General features: G+C 47.9%; 1 protein-coding gene across 6 annotated transcripts in view; it reads right to left on the bottom strand.

The window, feature by feature from the left end:
• Nucleotides 1–248: 248 nt before the first annotated feature.
• The window catches only part of CXCL12 (C-X-C motif chemokine ligand 12), a 28,188-nt gene continuing 6,887 nt past the window's right edge, over nucleotides 249–21,549 (bottom strand). The window contains exon 4 of one of the 6 annotated variants that reach the window (XM_043925408.1): nucleotides 249–580. In XM_043925408.1, the coding sequence (XP_043781343.1) occupies nucleotides 496–580 (85 nt within the window). In that variant the 3' untranslated portion in view covers nucleotides 249–495. The other 5 variants (XM_043925411.1, XM_043925412.1, XM_043925407.1 and 2 more) reach the window with 5 other exon arrangements.

The raw sequence follows: 21,549 nt of genomic DNA, 5'->3' as shown, positions 1-21,549 counted from the left end.
TGGGTCAGCTCTGTGTCCCCTTGGGGATGAAAACCTGGGCCCAGAGTGAGCCAGGTCAGGGAGCAGTTCCCTGCCCCTGCAGCATGCTGAATGCTGCCTTTCCTGATTCTTCTCTTTGCTGTTCACTTTTACTGTAGAAGTAACACCGGCTTGTTATAAGAAATGCAATCATGGGAAAAAATAATCTGAAAATATGAAAGTGAGTGTAGCAGTTATGGTACCAGCAGAGAAGAGACGGCACACTCCAGTTAGCGTCAGCTCAGAAGAGTTTATTAAAGGAACTAGTTACAAAAGTGCCGGCAGGACACAGAGTCACCTCCCCGGAAGCGGGGAGGGAGGGAGCAGTCAGTCACCAGATACAAAGTCAGGGAGTGACCCTGGACAGAGGGTCAGAGTTCCAAACTTCCATCAGCAGAAGCAGGAGCGGGGCAGGGGCAGGGGGTGTGCGTGGAATGACTTGGCTCAAAGTTCCAGGGAATCAACATCCCGTCGTCCTCAGCTCCCGCTGGTGATGCCGACAGTAGTGCTGGCCAGGTTGGTTCCCAGGGCAGAGGTCAGGCCCGAGAGAGTGGGACTGGGTCTGGAAGGTGACAGAAGATATTCCAAACAGTTCCCCCGAAATCCCATCCTATAAAGTAACCTCTGTTGGCAATGGAGTCTGTGAAGACCATTTTAGAAATGAGTCCTCAAGACATTCATAGAACCTGGATTGTTCCTCCCGCATCTCGCTTAGCCCTTAAGCTCTGCAGGGCACTGGGTGAGTGAGGAACAATCTGCCTTATACACTCCGAGAATCCTGCTAATAGAGTGAGAGCCACAGAAATTAATGAAGAGTAAGAGAAGCAGCCACACGGAGGCTGGTGGTCCATGGTGACAGGCTGACATGTGGAGGAGGAGGATGTCCAGGGCTTAAGGCAGCAAATGGGCAGGGCACCTGCTTCAGTGAGACTCCTGGACTGGCCCTGCCTCCGCCTCCTGACACCCCTTCCATCTCCACGTGCACTGATATCTTCATGTGCAGCCTGGAAACAGGTGTAACAAGCCTGGGGATCCCAGGGGCTGCGGGATTCTGTTAGAGAGTCTGATTTAGCTTTCAAACAATCCCTGCAGCTTTGTCTTTTCTCCAAAGCTAAGTATCCCAAGTCTAGAGTCCAGTTTCACTGTTGTCCTGTGTCCTGGGCCTGCAGCATCACAGCTCCTGGAACCCGTTAGAGATGCATCTGTTAGGTGCCACCCAGGCCTGCTGAGTCAGAAGCTCTGCGCTGCAGCCAAAAAACGTGTCCTAAGAAGCCCTCTGCTCACCTCTCAAACTCGAGCACCTCTGGTCTGGAGCAGCGATTTCCCCACCGTGAGGGTCCCCACAGAGCAAAACATACTGCCACGGGGACCCCACCCCCAGTCTCTGATTTTGTTGGCCACAGTCTGGGAACCCAGACTGAGCCCCTCGCCTGGACCTTCCCCCGTGAGGCCTCTGTTGTCTCTAGACTTCCCAGCTCTTTGCATTCCTATATTACTTTTACTAAATCCTCCTCTTGGATTTGCCTTCTCGCTGTCTCTATTTTTTTTTTTTTCCATCTAATCACTGAAAATGAGTTAGGGTGATAATCTTCTTTCCAAACATTTACTGAGACAAAAAAAAAAAAAAAAGTGCCTCAACAAGATAGATTATTGTGAGCAAAGCCTCTGTCTGGGGATTTTGCACAAGTATGTTAAAAATAGTACGTTCCATTTTTCCTAATGCTTCAATCTATAGCCTTGGGGACTTACTGTGTTCCATATGAAACCTGCCAAATGAATTTTTTTAAATAAAATGAATACTATGGCTTATGTTAATATAGTAACATGCATTGCAAATGTAACCACATGAAAGTGTTTAGAGAAATATTAACTTGGCACATTATTCAAATTATGTCAAATTGACCAAAGCAAAGCCCTCAGGGCATGTGAGCAACAGCAAAAAAAAAAAGTACTGCTTTGTAAATAGTTAACAGGTGACAGACAGTTTTGCTGCCTTCCTTCTTGGGATAGTAGATCAGGCTTTGGCCAAAGAGCAGATAAACAAACATGGACTTGGCTGCATGATGGGAGATGTCTAAAACTTCCAGAGAGACAAGAATGAAGAATAGCAGCTCCCCTCAGAGGGTGTCCTAGCAGGGACAGCTGGGGGGTGGTGTGGAGGAGAAAGTCTGGTGGAGCTGGCAAGCAGAGGGAGGACAGACCCCAGAAACAGATACAGATAGGTGAACATGGGAGTGAAGATGTGCAGAGATCTGTGAGTTGTGAGGGAAACTGGGTGGAGCAGAAATGGTTCTCAGGAAGGCCTCTTGGTGGAGGGGTCAGTGCAGTTCAGTTCGGACCCTCAGTCGTGCCCGACTATTGTTGACCCCATGAACTGCAGTACGCCAGACCTCCCTACACATCACCAACTCCCAGAGCTTGCTCAAACTCATGTCCATCAGGTTGATGATGCCATCCAACCATCTCATCCCCTGTTGTCCTTTTCTCCTCCTGCCTGCTGTCTTTCCCAGCATGAGGGTCTTTTCCAATGAGTCAGTTCTTTGCATCAGGTGGCCGAAGTATTGGAGCTTCAGCTTCAGCATCAGTCCTTCCAATGAATATTCAGAATTGATTTCCTTTAGGATGAACTGGTTGGATCTCCTTGCAGTCCAAGAGACTCTCAAGAGTCTTTTCCAACACCATAGCTCAAAAGCATCAATTCTTCGGCACTCAGCTTTCTTTACAGTCCAAATCTCACATCCATACATGACTACTGGAAAAACCATAGCCTTGACGAGACGGACCTTTGCTGGCAAAGTAATGTCTCTGCTTTTTAATATGCTATCTAGGTTGGTCATAACTTTCCTTCCAAGGAGCAACTGTCTTTTAGTGTCATGGCTGCAGTCACCGTCTGCAGTGATTTGGAGCCCAAGAAAATAAAGTCTTTCACTGTTTCCATTATTGTTTCCCCATCTATTTGCCATGAAGTGATGGGACCAAACGCCATGATCTTAGTGTGGAGTTGGTTTTTTTTTTAACTAATTAATTTATTTTAATTGGGGGCTGATTATTTTACAATATTGTTGTGGTTTTTGCCATACATTGACATGAATCAGCCATAGGTGTACATGTGTCCCCCCTGTCCTGAATCCCTCTCCCTCCTCCCTTCCCATCTCATCCCTCTAGGTTGTTCCAGTGTACCAGCTTTGAGTGCCCTGTTTCATGGTTTGAACTTGTACTGGTCATCTATCTCACATATGATAAAATACAAGTTTCAATGCTATTCTCTCAAATCATCCCACCCTTGCCTTCCCCTACAGAGTCCAAAAGTCTGTTTCTGACATCTGTGTCTCTTCTGTTGCCTTGCATATAAAGTCGTCGTTACCATCTTTCTAAATTCCATATATATGCATTAATATACTGTATTGGTGTTTTTCTTTCTGATTTACTTCTCTCTGCATAATAGGTTTCAGTTTCATCTACCTCATTAGAACTGACTCAAATGTGTTCTTTTTAATGGCTGAGTAATATTCCATTGTGAATATGTACCACAGCTTTCTTAACCATTCATCTGCTGATGGACATCTAGGTTGTTTCTATGTCCTGGCTATTGTAAACAGTGCTGTGATGAACATTGGGGTGCATGCGTCTCTTTCAATTCTGGTTTCCTCAGTGTGTATGCCCAGCAGTGGGATTGCTGGGTTGTATGGCAGTTCTATTTCCAGTTTTTTACGGAATCTCCACACTGTTCTCCATAGTGGCTGTACTAGTTTGCATTCCCACCAGCAGTGTAAGAGGGTCCCCTTAGCTCCACACCCTTTCCAGCATTTATTGCTCGTAGACTTTTTGATGGCAGCCATTCTGACCAGCATGAGATGGTACCTCATTGTGGTTTTGATTTGCATTTCTCTGATAATGAGTGATGTTGAGCATCTTTTCATGTGTTTGTTAGTCATCTGTACCACTTCTTTGGAGAAATGTCTGTTTAGTTCTTTGGCCCATTTTTTGATTGGGTTTTTTATGTTTCTGGTATTGAGCTGCATGAGCTGCTTGTATATTTTGAAGATTAATTCTTTTGTCAGTTGTTTTGTTTGCTATTATTTTCTCCCACTCTGAAGGCTGTCTTTTCACCTTGCTTATAGTTTACTTTGCTGTGCAAAAGCTTTTAAGTTTAATTAGGTCTCATTTGTTTACTTTTGCTTTTATTTCCATTACTCTGGGTCATTAGAGGATCATTAGAAGATCTTGCTATGATTTATGTCAGAGAGTGTTCTGCCTATGTTTTCCTCTAGGAGTTTTATAGTTTATGGTCTTACATTTATATCTTTAACTCATTTTGAGTTTATTTTTGTGTATGGTGTTAGAAAGTGTTATAGTTTCATTCTTTTACAGGTGGTTGACCAGTTTTCCCAGCATGAATGTGGAGTTTTTAAGTCAGCTTTTTCTCTCACCTTTATCAAGAGGCTCTTTAGTTCCTCTTTACTTTATGCCTTAAGGATGATGTTGCCTACCTATCTGAGGTTATTGATATTTTTTCCTGGAAATCTTGATTCCAGCTTGTGCTTCATCCAGCCTGGCATTTGCATGATGTACTCCGCATATAAGTTAAATAAACAGGGTGACAATATAGAGCCTTGACGCACTCCTTTCCCAATTTGGAACCAGTACGTTGTTCCATGTCCAGTTCTAACTGTTGCTTCTTGACCTGCATACAGATTTCTCAGGAGGCAGGTCAGGTGGTCTGGTATTCCTATCTCTTTAAGAATTTTCCACGGTTTGTTGTGATCCACCCAGTCAAAGGCTTTAGCATAGTCAATGAAGCAGAAGTAGATGTTTTTCTAGAATTCTCTTGCTTTTTCTATGATCCAATGGATGTTGGCAATTTTACTGAGCCACATCAGTTCAGTTCAGTTCAGTCACTCAGTCATGTCCAACTCTTTGCGACCCCATGAATCACAGCACGCCAGGCCTCCCTGTCCATCACCAACTCCCAGAGCTTACTCAAACCCATGTCCATCGAATCGGTGATGCCATCCAACCATCTCATCCTCTGTCGTCCCCTTGTCCTCCTGCCCCCAATCCCTCCAAGCATCAGGGTCTTTTCCAATGAGCACATAGAGAACCCCAAAGCAAGGTGAAGCTGGTCTTTCTGCTCCAGCATCTAACATTTTCCTACCTTTGAGCTACTTTTCATTCTTCTGTAAGGAAAGACAGTTGAATCCAAGACCCAAAAATGTTCAAGACCATTGCAAAGGTTATCCTCACATTGTTTAAAACTAAATGTTTTTAATATTACTTTATAAATCATGTTTTTCTTCCATCCATTTCAATTTTTGTTTGTTTTTTCTCTTCAGGTTCATCTTAAATCGCTGCATATCTTTTCTTACTATGAATGACCTCCTTGGCCCACGTCCAGGGAGTCAGGAAGGCTCTTTGTTTCTCTTTCTGGATGGGAAATACAAAGTTCTGAGAACCTGCCTTCCCTTGTCCTAAGCATTAGGGACATACCCAAAGAGTCACAGAGCAGGCCAGATCTTCTCCCAAAGTCTGGCCCTGACTCATCCAGGTTGGATTTGGCTGGGTCCCTGAGATATGATTTCTCATAAGTGTCTTTAGTTCCTGCCACAATTCCAAGCCCAAACCTGCCAAAGATGCCTTTTTCTGTTTTGTTTTGTTTCAGTTTGATGCTGAATTGTGTGAGCATGTGAGAAAAAAACAATGGGATAGGTGCATTTCACTGCTGGAAACTTTACACCTTGTTCCACTTCGATCTGATTCTTATAAAAAAGCCCACAGTGTGTGTTGGGAGAAGAGGAGATTCAAGTCATTTTCAAGTTGCCTTGGACATCCTGCTAAGCAACCCCTGAGTGGGGACCAGGTTGTGCGGTGGGGGGTTTAGGTTGAGGGAACCAGGCAGAGGGCTCTATCTGTCTTATTTTATTTGAGAAACTTATTTTAAAAGTTAAAAAAAAAATCTTTTGTGCAGGAGGCCATCTGGCTGCACTTAAAGTGATCTACCTGTCTTTGTTACACTGGCATGAGGTGGTGCCAGGGCCCCCTGGCAGGACAGCTGATGAAATGAAATTGCTGAGGCTGGAACAATTGGGGTGAAGGATGAACACTGGAAATTTGAACCCCCAAGAACACGTATTTCAAACTGGAGATCTGTGGTTTGTGATCTCTCAGCAAAATTAAGAAATGGTGAAATCCAGATGAAAAAGTTTTCAGTTCACAGATAAAGGAGCAAATATGCTTTTCAAACCACACCCTCATCAGCAGCCTTATAATCAGATGTGCCCCGTGTGTGCTGAGATGTCACAGGGAGCTCCTAGGTCCAACCCAGACCACGATTGTCCCAACCCTTCCGGAGGTGCAAGTCAGGGAGCTGCAGCCAGTGGCAATTACATAACCTCAGGTGTTTTTGTTTAAATATTCTGTTCAACAAATAGTTAAAATTTTGCGCAATGAGTGAGTGGTGGCCCCAAGATGGAGATTGAGGAGTTGGAAATTTCCATGAAACTGGGCAGCTGCTGGTGACTCTTGGTGATGAACCCAGGGGAACAGGGGCCAAAGCCCCTGTGATTAGGAAATCTTGGAGGAGAGCTGAGCTAGGAGCTGGGGTCCCTGAGGATGGGTCTGAGACTGCAGACAGAGGCAGCATGGAGATGAGGAAGGGAGAAAGGAAGCAATGGGCTGAGCCCAGGGTGGGTGGGCTGTGGGCCTGTGTACCCTAAGGCCAAGAACAGAGCCTGAACATATGAATCTGGAACAATTCCTGAACCGGGGCTGCATGAGAACGTCCTGCCCTGGGTACTTCAAACAGCCCAGCAGGAGCACACTGGAGACAGGACTGAGGAAAAAGCTGAAGTAGGGGGGCTTCAACCCTTTATCCCAGCCTGGTCTTCTGCAAAGGAGCAACCTCACACAGACAGCCAAGAGACAAATATCACTAAGAGTGCCTGGCACTTCACTAAAACACAGGTTTGATTACAAATGGAGGACATAGGAGACATCGCTGAAAAATCAAAGAGCCTCATGATGGTGGTTTTGAGGGGCAAAACTAGGCAAGTGAAACCCTACTCAGCACTGCAGTCTCTGGAACCTGACATATTGAGCTGCAGAACCCCAACACGAGCCTGCCCACCCCTACCATGCAGATATGGGACAGATCTGGTCCTCCTCTGCTATTGATCCTGAGTATCCCTTCCTCCTGGGTATGTCAGGTCAAATGAGGTCCCTGATCTAGAGCAGCCAGCCCTGAGTCTGGCACTTAATCAGCATATGGATAACATTAGCTAGCATCCATTTTGTCCTCATTATTGATATTCCTGTTATTCTTTATCAGTCTCTGTCCTGGCTTTTGGAGGATGAAATGGCAATGCACTCCAGTATTCTTGCCTGGAGAATCACATGGACAGAGGAGCCTGGAGGGTTATAGTCCATGGGGTCACCAAGATTCGGACACAACTGAGCGACTAAACAGCAGTAGTCCTGGCTCCCTCCATGCCAACTGCTCAGGGCAAGGTCTAACTCTTCATTTTTCCAACACAAGAATGCAAGTCATTGACCCACGCTCCTGAGCCCATGGCTACACATGGCTGAGTGGGGGCATGTCAGTGCAGGAGACACTTCTGCATACCTCACGTGTGCAGGCCCTGTGAGAGTCATAGCGCCCAGCCCAGTGGATGGTGAAGGAGTGTCTAGTGACTTTTAGGTCAAAGTGACTCCCTCCTGTCACCACAGCCCCTCCCCATCCCAACACCTCCCTTCCATCCCTCCATGGCTGATGGTTACTTCTGAGACACATAGGATGAAGGACTAACTGGTGACACAGATGTGCAATAAAACATGTAGAGACTCAAGGTTCTGCTACTTTTACACACACGGCTTAGGAAAGTGCTGAACTATTTTTCTCATATGCAAAAGAGTAGCATCATCTCCCTTGCAGTGACTGTCTGTTAGTGTGTACTGTGTGTTGGGCACGAGGAAGGATGCAATGAATGCTAGGTCTGTACCCTTCCCTGCACTAAGGTGCCAGCCCTGCCCACCTCCAGGGCCATCCAGGGCAGTCCCTTCACCCTACTCTGTGAGTTCCAGATGAGGAACCACGGACAAGGAGATTGGGGCTCGGGGCGGTACACAGGCTTCCCTAGGTCCCCAGTGTGGTCTGTGGCACGTGGGCACTCACTACGGTTCCAGTGGTTCTTCAAAATTCTGTGCATTCTGATCTCTCCTCTTCCTAGGCCAGCTGCCGTATCTTGAACTTGGCCTCTGGGGAGAAAGAGGAGCCCAACGCTGGGCCAGGGAGCCACATGCCCCAAAAAGCAGCTCTGCTTTGGGTGAACAGAGATGAAGGCCAGGGGAGGACATGGGACAGGGACCTGAGTCTTGTTCAGCTTTTCTGAAGAGAGAGGAGGAGACAGAGGAGAAAAGGGCTGGGAGAAGCAGGGGTGAGCTTAGCAGAGTTCACAAACTCATTCATGCTTTGATAATTTATCATTCAAGCTAGGACATTTTGAGAGAGAAAGGATACTGTTAGTGATTTTGTTGGGACAACAGGCAGACACTGGGACTGTTTGGGCATATCCAGGTGTACTGTGACTCCATTTTTAAGAACTTTGAAAGGGCATCTTTATAGCATCACTGATGTCCTTGATTGTCCAGGTGATATTCCCTTTGATTTCCCTCTTTGGGAATCTTTGAGTTCAGGCTCTCTCCTTTCTGGGCCCCAGACCCCAGGTTCTTGCTCCTTGTGTCTTCCCGAGTGCAGACCAGGCTTTCGGAGGTCAGCTGGGGGCTACATGAGCCCCACCCTTTTGGAACTGGACTCCCCGGAAAGGTTTAATGACAGGATCTAGCTCCTGTCCTCCCTCCACTTGAGAACATGGGCTGGGAAAGTACCTGTGGGTTAGAACTGATTTGGTTATAAAAAAGCCTACAGCTCTTTAAGAAAGGAAAAAGAGTAGTCATTTGATGCACACTGTTATTGTCAATGTATTCTGATTTTAGAAACATAAGGGTTTTTTTGGTTTTTTTTTTTTAAATTCTTTAAATCAAAGGAGTCTCCTATTATCCTCTGACTTCTTCCTTTGTACTCAGGGAGGGTGAGACCCATTAACCACTGGGGTTTATGTACACAGGACCAGTAATTATACTTGTGACCATCTACAAGAAAAATTGCATTTGACATTGTGAAACACACACAAACACACATACATGCAAATTGTTCTTCCCTTTAGTAAGTGTGATGTATGCCTGCCTGTGTTTTCCAATTTATCTTTTTTTTCTACTTGATGCTATTTCATTTTTAAAAATTGCTGTTTCTGATAGGCTGTACTGACATTACACCCAGAGTTTGCCCAGCATTTCTTCCAAATGGTTTCTCATTTGAGATCTGAAAATATCCCAGAGTCATACAGGGCAGAACTGGATCTGAAGCCCAGCAGCCTCTGCCCACCGCCTCTTGCCTGGGGCTCCTCTCTGCAGATGGCAAGGACGACTTGTCTGGAGTCAAACAGCCCAGGATCAGATCAGGCCTCCCCGAGTCCCACCTCTGAGACACAAAGGCTCCATGCCCGTGCTGGACCCTGGTTCCTTGTCCATCAAGCGTGAGAGGGCTGGTCTCTTGAGGGACTGTTGAAAGGACAAGAAGATTGTGTCTAGAAAGTACTGTCAGGGCCCTGGTAGGCGCAGGCTGCCCTGCAAACATCAGCAGGATGGAAAGCGCCTGAACAAGGTGCTTGTTTGTTCTCGCTGGGAACTCTGTCCTGCCCACGTAAGGAAACACGCGGTGAATACATTAGCCTCCAGTTCCCCCTTGGCCTTCTGAGCAGGTGAACTATCAGTGGAAGAACTGGAAAGAGCTGGTCTCTCGCAGGCCTTGTTCCCAGGTGCTAAGGCCCCAGCATGGCTCTGGAGGTTCCCACAGCAGCTGGAAGGACGGTCACCTTCCCCAAAGCTCAGGAATGCCCAGAATGGTTGTTTCCTCACAGCCCTACAAGCCCCCATGACCCAGGCTGATGTTCCCACGTTCAGGAAAATGCCTAAGAAGAGGCCAGGACAAGGTGAGATCCCCATGGCTGCATCTGGGGCCTTCTAGACTGACCAAGCCTGGTCCCTCCTTCCTCTGGGGGACTTCCACAGCTGCAGTGCAGGGCTTGGCTGGGCTCAGGGGGGCTGAACACTGGATGCCAACCTTCCCGAGCCCTCGGCCACTGGCCTCACCTCCTCCACAGAGGGTCGGCCATCCTGCCTAGATCTGGCTGCCAGCATCTGTCTTGAGGCCAAGCCAGCAGCACCCAGCTGCTGCCAGGAAAGGCTTTGGGATCCGTATAGGTGAGTCAGGGGATCCCAGCGGTCATGGAGCTCAGACCTCCTCCAGTCTGTCACTCACTAGTGTCCATCTGTGGAAGGACACAGCTTCATTTCCCTGGAGCTGATCCCTGATTGTCCTTTTCTGTTCAGTATTTCTGGAATCACACTCTTCTAAGGGCCTGGCTGTATCCTAAGGTGTGACCAGCCATCCACTGCCTATGATGAAGCACCAGCAGCAGAGGTCCCATCCCCGGGGACCCACACTGACTGTGACACATGGAAGGCCTGCTGGTCCCTACAATGGGGAGGATGGAGGGACCTCTGGGGAGGGGGTGACTCGTGAGCCTGGACTCACAAGGAATGAACCACTATAGTTGGTCATGCGGTAGAGATTCCGGGGGAAGGAAGACTCTAGAGAAGAGACAATGTGTGTGAGCACTCATATACAGACATTAGAGTGAGATAAATTTGGGTCCAAATCACGACTTACCAGTGAGGCCTCGGGTGCACAAATGAATGCACAGTCTTGTGAGCATTGTTGTCTTTATTTTAGACATGAGCAAAGAAAGGGTCCAATGTGTTAGCATCTTGATTTATCAGGCAGTCATTCTAAACATTTTTCTTGAGTACCTTCTATGGACCAGCCACAAAGAATAAATAGTGAGTGAAAGAGGCCAGGCCCCTCTCTTCCTGTGTGGTGGTATTAATCCTCTCCTTCGGGGATGCGGTCAGCAAGGAAGTGAACAGGGAAGGTGGTGGGGACAAGCAGGATAAGGTGGCCGAGGCACATGCAGGTGAGGGGCCGCTCGCTATACAGGGTCGGGGGTCTGCAAAGCCATTTCTGACAAGGTGATGGCAATCAGAGATGGAAGGAAAGGAGGGGTAAACCATATGATTTCTAGGCAGAGGCCACTGAGTGCAAAAGTCCTCTACAGGGGCAGCCCTGGCCTATTCAAAGGCAAAAAGCCCAGTGTGGCTGGAGTATAGACGGGTGAGTTCAGAGACGTAACAGGGGCCGCAGGTATAAACCTCTGGCCACTGGAGGATCTGGGTAAGGGTGACATGGCAGGGCATGATGATCAGCCACTTTGGTTGCTGTGAGAGCAAGCAGCAGGACACGACGGTGAGCCAGCTAGGGGCCTGGTGTACTGGGTTCAGATAGATGGCTGTGGCTTGGATCGAAATGGGAGCATGAGGGGTGTTTGGGTTTTGGATGTATTTTGAAGGTAACTAATTGGGTTTGTTGATGGTTTAGCTGAGGGTTGTGAAATAATACAATAAATCAAAGATAACTAAAAGATTTTGGCCTGAGCCATGGGAAGACACAGAGTTGTTATTTGCATAAATGAGGATGGCAGGTAGGGGGAAAGTGGGAATTGGGAATTTCGTTTTGCATATGGTGCATTTCAGAGGAGGAGGTGGGAGTCTGGGAGAGAGATCCCTGGATTCCTTAGCCCTGGGCAGAATAAGTTTCCATTTCTAACTCACAGCAGGATACCACATGGGCTCACAATGGCAGTCCTCGGGGGTCAGTAGATCATCCCCTCCCTAGAGAGGTAGAGAAATAATCTACCTCTCTCAAGTCTTAGCTTCACCAGCACTGCTTTTAGGGAATCCTTGATGGTGCTCTAAGTTTCCATGATCCCTGGATGCACTCTGACATACACTTATCATGCTTTATGAAAATGCTCACTTCATTGCAAGTCATTCCCCGCCCCCACCCCTGACTGTAGGTTCTGTGAAGTCAGGGGACAAGCCGGCTTGCTCCCCACAGTATTCATACCACCTAGTAATGACCCTGACATGGCAGTTGTTGGCTGGCTAAATGAGCGCCATCAGTTGTGTAAAACATGGTAGGCCATGGACTTTTTTTTTCAATGCAACATCATTCTGAAGAGTCAATATCTTTCTGCGAAATGAACCCAGGGGTTAGGTTGTGGGTCCCTCCCTGGTGGTGGAGCATTCCGGGCCAGCACTGCACAGGCCCCAAGGCACCTACAAGACCGAGCTAAAAGGCTTTTCCCCATCAGTTGGCTAAGAGGGAGAAACTCAACTTTTAAGATCACTTTCAACTCCAGCTGGTATCCAAGCTTTGGCCAGAGTCTAAGCAGAGGCAGGCAGGGTCTCATCCCAACTCTGTAGACCCCAGGGAGCACCAGGGTGAGAGAGGGAGCAGGACGGCTTCCATGCACACCAGCCCAGTCTGATCCACGCAAGTGTGGGTGATGCTAAGCTCCAGAGTTATGTGGGGAGGCTGAGACTCAGGCAAGGGTCTCAAATCACAGAGTGAGCAGAGAGAAGACCAGGATTCAAGAACTGGCCTGTCCCAGGACCCCACGGTGCCACTTGACATGGCCTCAAATCCTTCCTACTTCTTCCAGCCCATCTGCAGCTTGGTAACCGTATCACAGTCACTCTATAAATGACCGGGATGTACTGAGCACAGGAGTGACACAGTCACATGTGGGCCCACGGGCGAGAGAGTCTGGAGGACAGAACACTCTGGACTCAGGCATTCGGGGGCCTTTGTGCTGACTTCTCCTTTCCAGCATGATTGAGAGAAGGTAGTGGAAAGTGTGGAAGGCTGACCGACCTCTGTGTGGACAGAACCCAGTATCTGGTATCTATCAGGGGCCCTGAAGCAGGACAGAAAATAAGAAAGTGCTGGGTGTTTGGCCCTGCCATCTGGGACAGAGGCTCTGTTGCCTTCTACTAAGCCTGAGAAGTAGTAAGCCTGAGAAGTATCCCTCCCCATCGCTGATAGGCACTCAAGCCCTTACACAAAACTATCCCTTTGGGAGTAGAGGGCTGACTGGCCTTAAAGAAGGGCTTCTAACAAAACCAAGGGCATTCAGGGAAGAGGGCGTGCCTCTCCCCCTGCTAAGGATGCTCAACTAAAGGATGAAAGTCTGCCCCCCAATTCTTGTCTACGATGAGTGTTATTACTATGGCTTGTTTTCCACCAACTGTCGCAGCAGTGTGTGTTGGGTTTGAGGAAGAAAAACCAGGTCTGGAGAGCTCCACATGGTAAAACTAATTTCAAACCGTTGGCTGCTACATTTGAGTACATGTCTTTATTAGGAAAATTATAAGTGCATATACATCTTTTCATTGATATGATTTCAAAGTAGAAATTGTTGTTTCTCAAAAGGAGTTGTTACTTGTTTTTAAAAAAAAAAAAAAAAAAAGCACACTGCATACAGGAAGCTGCCTTCTCCGGGACCATTTTCACATTTTGTGGGAGATGCCATTTAAACAATACAAAATACAGTATTTATCACATTTAACACTGAACCCATCACTGCTCAGAGACTGAGAGTCCAGCGAGGTTGCAGGATTACAATCTATGGGATTTTTCACCTTGGCAATGTCAGTGGTCTCCTTAGGGGACATGAAGGTTTTTCTAAGGGATATTTCCAAGGGATGGGAAATTTCCCAGCGAAGATGCATAGAGGGATCAGGACCCCACAATTCTCATCCAGCTCCAAAAGGGTGTACCACCTGGGAAAGGTGATAAACTCCCAGTGAGAGATCTCATAGTGATTACACCAGGCAGCAGTCAGAAAAGGAAGGTCAGGCTGGATCCAGTGACAAGGCTTAAGTTCTCTGGACTTCACACAGGGGGACTACAACCTTTTGTTACTCAGGCCCTCTCCTCAAAGCTGGCCCTCCTTTCTCTGGAGGACCGGCAGATATGCAGAGGGCCCCTCCTGAGCCTCGCTGGGGTCTTAGCACCTGGCCAGAGTGGGGCAAAGAACAGTGCGAACAACACAAGGCACAGATTCAGATTCCAACACGCAGCACATCTGTGAGCTCAGTCCCCCCAGTCTTCCCTGCCCGGGTCCTGATGCAAAGGCTGGTGGTGGAGGACCACCCTGGAGGTTACACGGAGCACAAGGGAAGGTCAGAGAGGGGCAGCACTGGACCGGGAGGAACAGCTGGGTACTCCCTAATCAAAGTGATGCACAGGATTTGTATTTTGAAAGCAAAAGGGGATCAAGAGAGTCTTTTCCTGTGCAAATGGACTATTTAAATGCATATTTGCTTTAGCTGGGCAGTCTCCACTTAGGAGCACTGCAAGGAGAGGAATTGTCACACAAATCATTTTCCAGGCAGTTTCTCCTCTTATCTATTTTCCCCCCAATAGGGGAGAAACAAAAATCATTCTTTATTTAACTGCAGTCAAGATTTATTTAGGGCATATTAATTTTCTAAGAGAAAGAGATTTAATGGTTCTGGTTCATGGGTTCCAGGGGAAGATGCTTCTAAATTTTCCATGAGATTTTAAAAATATCTTGAATTACTTAGAAAATGATTCTCCCACTGACAATTCGATCATTTCATGTATAATTCAGGAGCCCTGTAGTGACAGGTTAATTTCAGAAGAGGGTTTTGAAACCAGTTCTGTATACCTTGTAACTAATAAAGGCCCCTCCATACTCTTTTTTTTATCAGTATAACAAAGCTGGTTTGACGATATGAATTTTTGTTTGGTTGATGGATTGGCCATATACCGTGAAGATCTAATTTAAAGGAATATTTATGGAAATGCCTAACACATGTTACTGATAACTCAAAGATTATTAAATCTGAGAACACCTACAATTCAAGATTATTTTACAACTATGTACTTTCTGCATGTTATTTACAGTTCCTGTCAATTGATACATTTCCTGGTTTGTCCTTTTTTTTTCTACTTTCTTAACTTAAAAAACTTTATTGGGAACTTTAACCAGAGAGGAAAAGTATTAGTGAGACCAAATGAAAAGCAAAACAAGCAAAAACCTTTCAAGTGCCTACCTTTCCAGAAAGTGAGATTTTTAAACTGTTTAATGCAACCATACAAACTGCTCTCAGTAAAGGGAAACACTCTAAATGTCAGGATTTGTAAGCTACTTTCCTAACCAGCCCATCGTTTTCTAAGAGGAATGCCCTGTTGGACATCCTGTAAGCACAAAATGACTGTGGCGGCAGAGAAGGTCCAGGGGCCACTGTCAAGGTAAAAGATGACAGAATCATCAAATGGTGGAAAAGGTGAGTTTAGATTTTAATTGGGAAGGAATCTTCATGTTCAGCTTTGATTATTTTATGGGTCGGGCTTTCAAAACCAAAAAAAGTTGAAAAAAAGTTTTTTTGTTATTCCCCAAACAGTGCTGACACCACAGTGAGAAAATTCTCAGTAGTTCTGAGATATCAACAATTATAGAAGCCTTGAGGGTCTACATCCTCGGAGGTCCATACTGCTGCAAATTGAGTTCCCTTGGGCTCTGCTGATACCACCAGGGGTTCGTGATCATGGGGAAATCAAGGTTTCACCCAAACGGATCACAGCCCTAATCAGAAACCTGGTCAAAGGCCCCAAGGGGCACCTCTTCACTCTCAGCCTTTGCATACGAGGAACTGACAGCACATGCACCAAGGACATTGGCTTTGAACAAAAACACAGGATTGGACGCTGGACAGTATTTCAAACAAGACATAGATGTGCACAGTGATTCCAGGACCAGGTAACACAAGACATTTTGGGTTGCTTCTTGGTGCCCAGTTTAAAGTAAAGCTTTGGTCTTGAGAGAGTCCTTTTCCGGGGTCACGGAGACAGTCTTGGATACACATGACGATGGATGAGAGAGAGAATGATGAGAAGGACGTGATGGGATGTAGAAGAGAGCTCGGGATGAAGGGTGCATCTCACCCTACCCTGGTCTCACACTCCTGCCTGCTCAGCTCAGGGAAGCCCTGCAGTGCTCACCAAAAAGGCCCACCCCTGCTCTCACCCCAGAGAAGGGTGAGCCTCCTGCCTGGCCCCCTAGAACCTATCTCCTCCACCACTCGCACAGGGCAGCCTTCACTAGAATCTGCCCAGGCTGGCTGGCGCGGACCCCTCCTGGAGGCTCTCCACCCTGGACATGGTGATGTGGGCAAGTCTCCCTCCTTCTGGGGTTCTGGGGTTCCCGCCTGCACAGCTCAGGAACCTCCGGCCAGATAAGGGGTTCCGTGGGAAAGATACAACAAAGCAGGTAATAGAATGGTCTTAATCTAAGTTCCTATCTGTTACCAGTGACATTGGATAATCAAACTAAATGAGAAATAAACACCATATATTCTGCTACATAATCAAATGGTGAAGTAAGGCAAACTGCGAGACAAGGCCCTCGGAAATGCACTCAGCCCCGCCTGGGTGCAGGGGGTGGCCACAAGCCCTTCCTAACACTGGTTTCAGACCCGGGCTCCTACTGTAAGGTTTCCTCAGGCGTCTGACCCAACCTGCGCCTCTCACATCTTGAACCTCCTGTTAACAAGAACAGAGGGAGACACCATTAAGGCGGGTTCCCGCAGTGGCGGGGCAGCACGCTTGAGACGCGAGACCCGCTCCAGCCGGGGACCGCCCCCCACTCTTGATTTCCAAATCGCTGCGGGGCTTCTCCCTTCCGAGACCCTGAGCGAGGAGACTGAAGTGAGAGAGACAGATGGAAGAGGCGAGGGACGGATGGAAGGCGGGAAGCGGAAAGGGCAGGAGGGCAGAGCAAGCACAGTGCGGAAGGACGAACGAGGGCATGGCACAGCGGTCACACGACAGGACGAGGCGCGATGCCTTAGCCCAGCTTAGGCATCAGCCCGGGTCACACAGCGCCCCGCCCCAGGACCTCTGGGCTGGCGCGGCGCGTTGGTCCTGGAGCGCGGAGCTCCAGCCGCCGGGCAGCGCTGGGACTGCGCATGCGCACCTGGTGGCAAACGCCTGAGCGCCGCCTAGTTAAGTTTCAACCCACAATGGAATGGAGGTCCGGCTCTTCGGCTCTTCCACGGCGACCCTGTCTTCAGTGGGGCTGGGGCTGTGCCCGCTGGTCAGATACAGTGTGGCCCCAGGGCCAGTGGGGTAATCTAAGGGCAGACAGAGGCTTGCCTATGTGTCTTAATGGGGGAGGGAGGGCAACTCTGAGTCCCCACAGCTTGCGCTGACCCGGGGCTAGGTGGCTGGTGCTGTCTTCCCGAGCACTGCAGAAAGCAGTTTGCCACCTCAGGGAAGCAACAGCTTGACCCACAGCTGCCACAGGCCAAACAGCTCTCCCAGAACAGACCTGTCACCCTCTTTGGCACAAAGATATCCTGTTCCTGAGGTGTGAAGAAGGGAGCATGGAGGCACGTGTCTGGCCCACTTTTTTGTAACAGTAGTGCTACCCTGGCCGAGGTCTCGCAGACCACTGCTGCTGGTTTCCACAGAAAGGACCGCAACCCTAGACAGTCCAGCAACCAGCCAGAGGCCTTCAGAGGCACCGAGGGCCCGACGAGGTAGATGGGCAACCCACACACTCGGAAGCAGGCCTACCATTACCCTCCTCCCCTGCAAGAGGGGTACAGGCTGGGGGAGTTAGCCAGATACAAGGGATGCAGTGGGAAGTAAAAAGTCCTTGGCCACAGTGCCCTAGGAGGTACACTCCTCCAATGGGGAAAAGTAATGACTGTAATTCCTATGCTGTAAAACAAGAGGAGGACACAGTGCTCTGTGACCCAGGTGACAGGCAAGGACTCTGAGTTTCTTTGCTTGAAATCCATGTGCTCCATCGTTCAACCATGTCATCTTTCTGGATCTGTGTACTGAAATTATGATCAGGGGTCTGGGGAGCAGGGTGCGTGTGTGACCATGTGTGATGGGGGATAGGGAAAATAGTATATATATTCACGGTTTCCCTTTTCAAAGTATCACTGAAATCAGTCTCTCTCTCCCCTGGGATCCCCCCTCCTCCCAGTCCAAATTAGAGACTTGGGAAGAAATCTCAGCCATAAATCTGTGTGTGTATATGTGTTGGATTGGGGGCTGGTGAATGAGGACTGAGACAGCTGTGTCCCGGAACCTAATCACTCAAGGTCACGCAGAAGCGGGGGAGGGGACATGGTAGGAGTCCCCAGAGCTACAGGCGCTTCACACAACTCCTCTGCATCAGGGACTCCGGACCCGTTGAAAGAATCTACAAAGTGAATTAACTGCCCTGCAAAGAGGCTCCCTGAGAAGCATTTCCACAGCTGCTCTCTGGAAATGCAGAGCTGCCAGCCATTTTCCCCACATAGTCTGAAGAAACCCACCTGAGCTTGGAGGTAAAGCCACTCACACGGTCCCAGGCCCAGGGGAAAAGTCCTGTCTCCCATGGCAGAGTGGTGGAGGACCAGGCAACAGGCACTTGGGGCAAGGTTTCAGTTATCACCTGCAAATGTCATGACCACAGCCAGCTCTACTCCACAAAGGCAGGGATGCCCCAGGCAGGGGGCCAAACGAGAGGGTATAAGGTACATGCCTCTCGCTGGCTGTCTTCAGACACCCCTGCTGGACTAGCAGACTGCTCTGTGCAGAGTTCAGGTGGCCACACGCTGCCCTCAGACAGGAATGCAAATTGTAAGAGTGTGGAGCTGTGTCAGCTCTGCGCGATCCTGACCATGGGCCTTCCGAGAGAGGGAGTGGAGGGCTAGGTGGGAGGCTTATCAGCCCAGGGTGATGCTGGAGAGAGATGCCAGGTCACTCTAGATGGAGCCCTGAACCATTCTAGAGTCCGCTGTTCTAGATGGAGTCCTGAGCACACGGGCTCTGCATCACAGACCCCAACCCCCATCTCTGCAGAACTACTTTCTTCTTAACTTAGCAGACCAGGAAGGACCCTGAAAAGCACATAAATACAGGAGCCAGTGTGGCCACAGAGGCGGCAAAGCACTGCTCCCCCATGGAAGTCTGAGAGCCTGCCCCAGGAGGCAGGGGGGCTCTGCCCTGGAGGAGGTTGAGAGCAAATTTACAAAGCGCCGGGAGCAGAGTGCACTGCGGTCCATCTCGAAGTGGCAGATAACTAGTTTTTCCTTTTCTGAGCAGCCTTTCTCTTCTTCTGTCGCTTCTTTTTTCCTATCTTTTCTTTTTTCCCCACTTTTTCTTCTCTGCTCCCCCTTAGATAGAATTAGTAGAACCATTAATAATGTTGAAATAAACAGCAGTACATGTCAGTCTGTGCAATATTTAAAACTGGCCTGTGTATTTGTTTAACCCTGTCTTTAGTCTCAGGCCTGGAGGCTCCTGGGCAAAGTACTGTCTGTCAGTATTTCATTAAAATAAATCAGACATTTCCCCCAATTCCAAAAAAATATTACACGGGCTTCCAGAACACCGATACTTGTGAACTGGTTATAGCCATGATCCATTGGCCAGCTTGACCCCAGTTCCCCCTATTGCCTGAGGCTTCCAACAGGGACCAGGACTTGATATCTGTAAGGGTGGGAAGGCAGGCCCAGGGCCAGACTGTGTCACCCTAACCTGCTCTCCTAGAGCTTCTTTACATCTCAATGCAGAGCTGAACTCCCTGCTTTATCTTAAACATCTCTGCATTTCAAATAGAATAAAGGAGGCTGGAGGACCAAGGTTTGGATGACCATCCAAGAGAAAAAGAAGGCAGCCCGACCCCACCTTCTTTCTGGATGCCCGTGGACACCCCTGGAAATGACTGGGATTGTTCTGGAGAGCAAGGGAGAGAGCTGGTTAGCAGGATTTTATTAGAGCAACTTTATTAGAGCAATTGGCTCTTGACTGTCATATTAACATGATTCAAGCTGAATGGTATTTAATGATTTATGGGGTAAGGCCACCTGTTCTTGAGAAAGCTTGATATTAACCATGGGCTGGAATTATGGGATTTTTACATGGGAAAATGTGAAAGCTGGGTATTATGAGGGTTGAGTCTCTGGAGATTACATGGGGATGTTAGGAGAACCAGGGTGGAGGAGGAAGGGGAAGAGGAATTAGTGAGTCAAATATTATTCTTCAGAAAACTAGCACCACTGATTCCACTGTTTAAAAAAAAAAAAACAACAACGCAAAAGCTTGAGTTGCAGATCTAACCTGCTCCTGAGCAAGGCCCATGTACTGTCACTTGCAATGTGAACTCAGCAGAAGGGATGCAAGGCACCTGACCAGCAGGCCAGTTTATGTTTATAAATACCAGAAATGTGTGTGAGCCCCATGTCTGACAATTAGTGGATTTTAGCTCAGGTAAATAAATTCCCACATACAGTAGGAGGTTTATACCATGAAACAACGAGCATTTTATTGCTAGTACATATAATGTCACATTTGATACAATTTTAGTACAAGTGAAAAAATACACTGTGGGTAACATTAAAAAGCTGCAATCACACTTATATATCATATATATTTCTTTACAAATTGCCAGTAGTTTACGATAATAGAGAAATGTAACCTACTGACATTCATATGGCTCCACTTCAAATATAGGAATTGTTTGACTATAAATATATTTTGAAATACATTTGTCTACTAAAGAAACGTTTAAAAAATTGTGCACGAAAATATATATAAAAAATGCCTTGCAAAAAGTTACAAATACCACCAGGCCCATCTGTGGATCCCATTTATGCATGGGAATTTCATCTTGCCAACATTTCTGATTGGAACCTGAAACTGTGCTGTGGCTTCAGGAGGAGGGGTTAGTGGTCAGAGGCTGTCTATTCATCTATTTTTTTCACTTCTGATTTCAGAAACCTCAGAATTTGTAGAGCCTCCATGGCCTACATAGGCTTCAGAGGCAATCGCAGAAACCAAATTCCTCAAAGCAAACCCTCAGATTGAAAACTGCATTTGATTTTGCAAAGACTGTCTTTCATGGGAAGGCGGAGACATGATCTCATACCCCCAGCAGAGGGCCAGCCCCATTCTGGAGAAGGCCAGAGAAGGATCTCACAGAGGGCCTGCGGAAGAGGTGTGGGCAAAGGGAGGAGGGGGGCTGCAGAGCTGGAGCCCCTGCGGTCACCCTCCTCCAGCTGGGTGCGTACAGAAATGAGAAGCAGAAGCAAGATGAAAGCAGGCTCTGGGAAGCAGGGAGAGGCTGGGAATGATCCAGAGAGGGTCTCTGAGCACAGTCCCCAGTGATGGCAGTTCTACATGGAGCTCTCCTCTAATCACTGAGCTTGAACCAGGAGGTGTAAGGTAGTGGCCACTGCCGAGCACCAGCCAGCATCTGGGTTGTCATTCTAGTAGTGGTTCCTGCTGCCGGAGCTGCCCAGTCTTCCTCCCAGCCTCAGCGTCTGGAGGAAGAATGCTTTTCTCAGCTCCCTGCTTGGCCATCACCTGACTGTGCTCAGACTCCCCAGGGGAGAAAAGGAGAATCTCCAAAACAAACCAAATACAGAGCTTGAAGTAATTATCAATTTAAAAAAGGATAATGAGTGATGATGACTGTGATGATCATGAGG

Source organism: Cervus elaphus, chromosome 15, assembly GCF_910594005.1.
Source record: "Cervus elaphus chromosome 15, mCerEla1.1, whole genome shotgun sequence".
In the NCBI taxonomy this organism is placed as follows: domain Eukaryota; kingdom Metazoa; phylum Chordata; class Mammalia; order Artiodactyla; family Cervidae; genus Cervus; species Cervus elaphus.
This window is presented reverse-complemented; position numbering and strand designations above follow the sequence as displayed.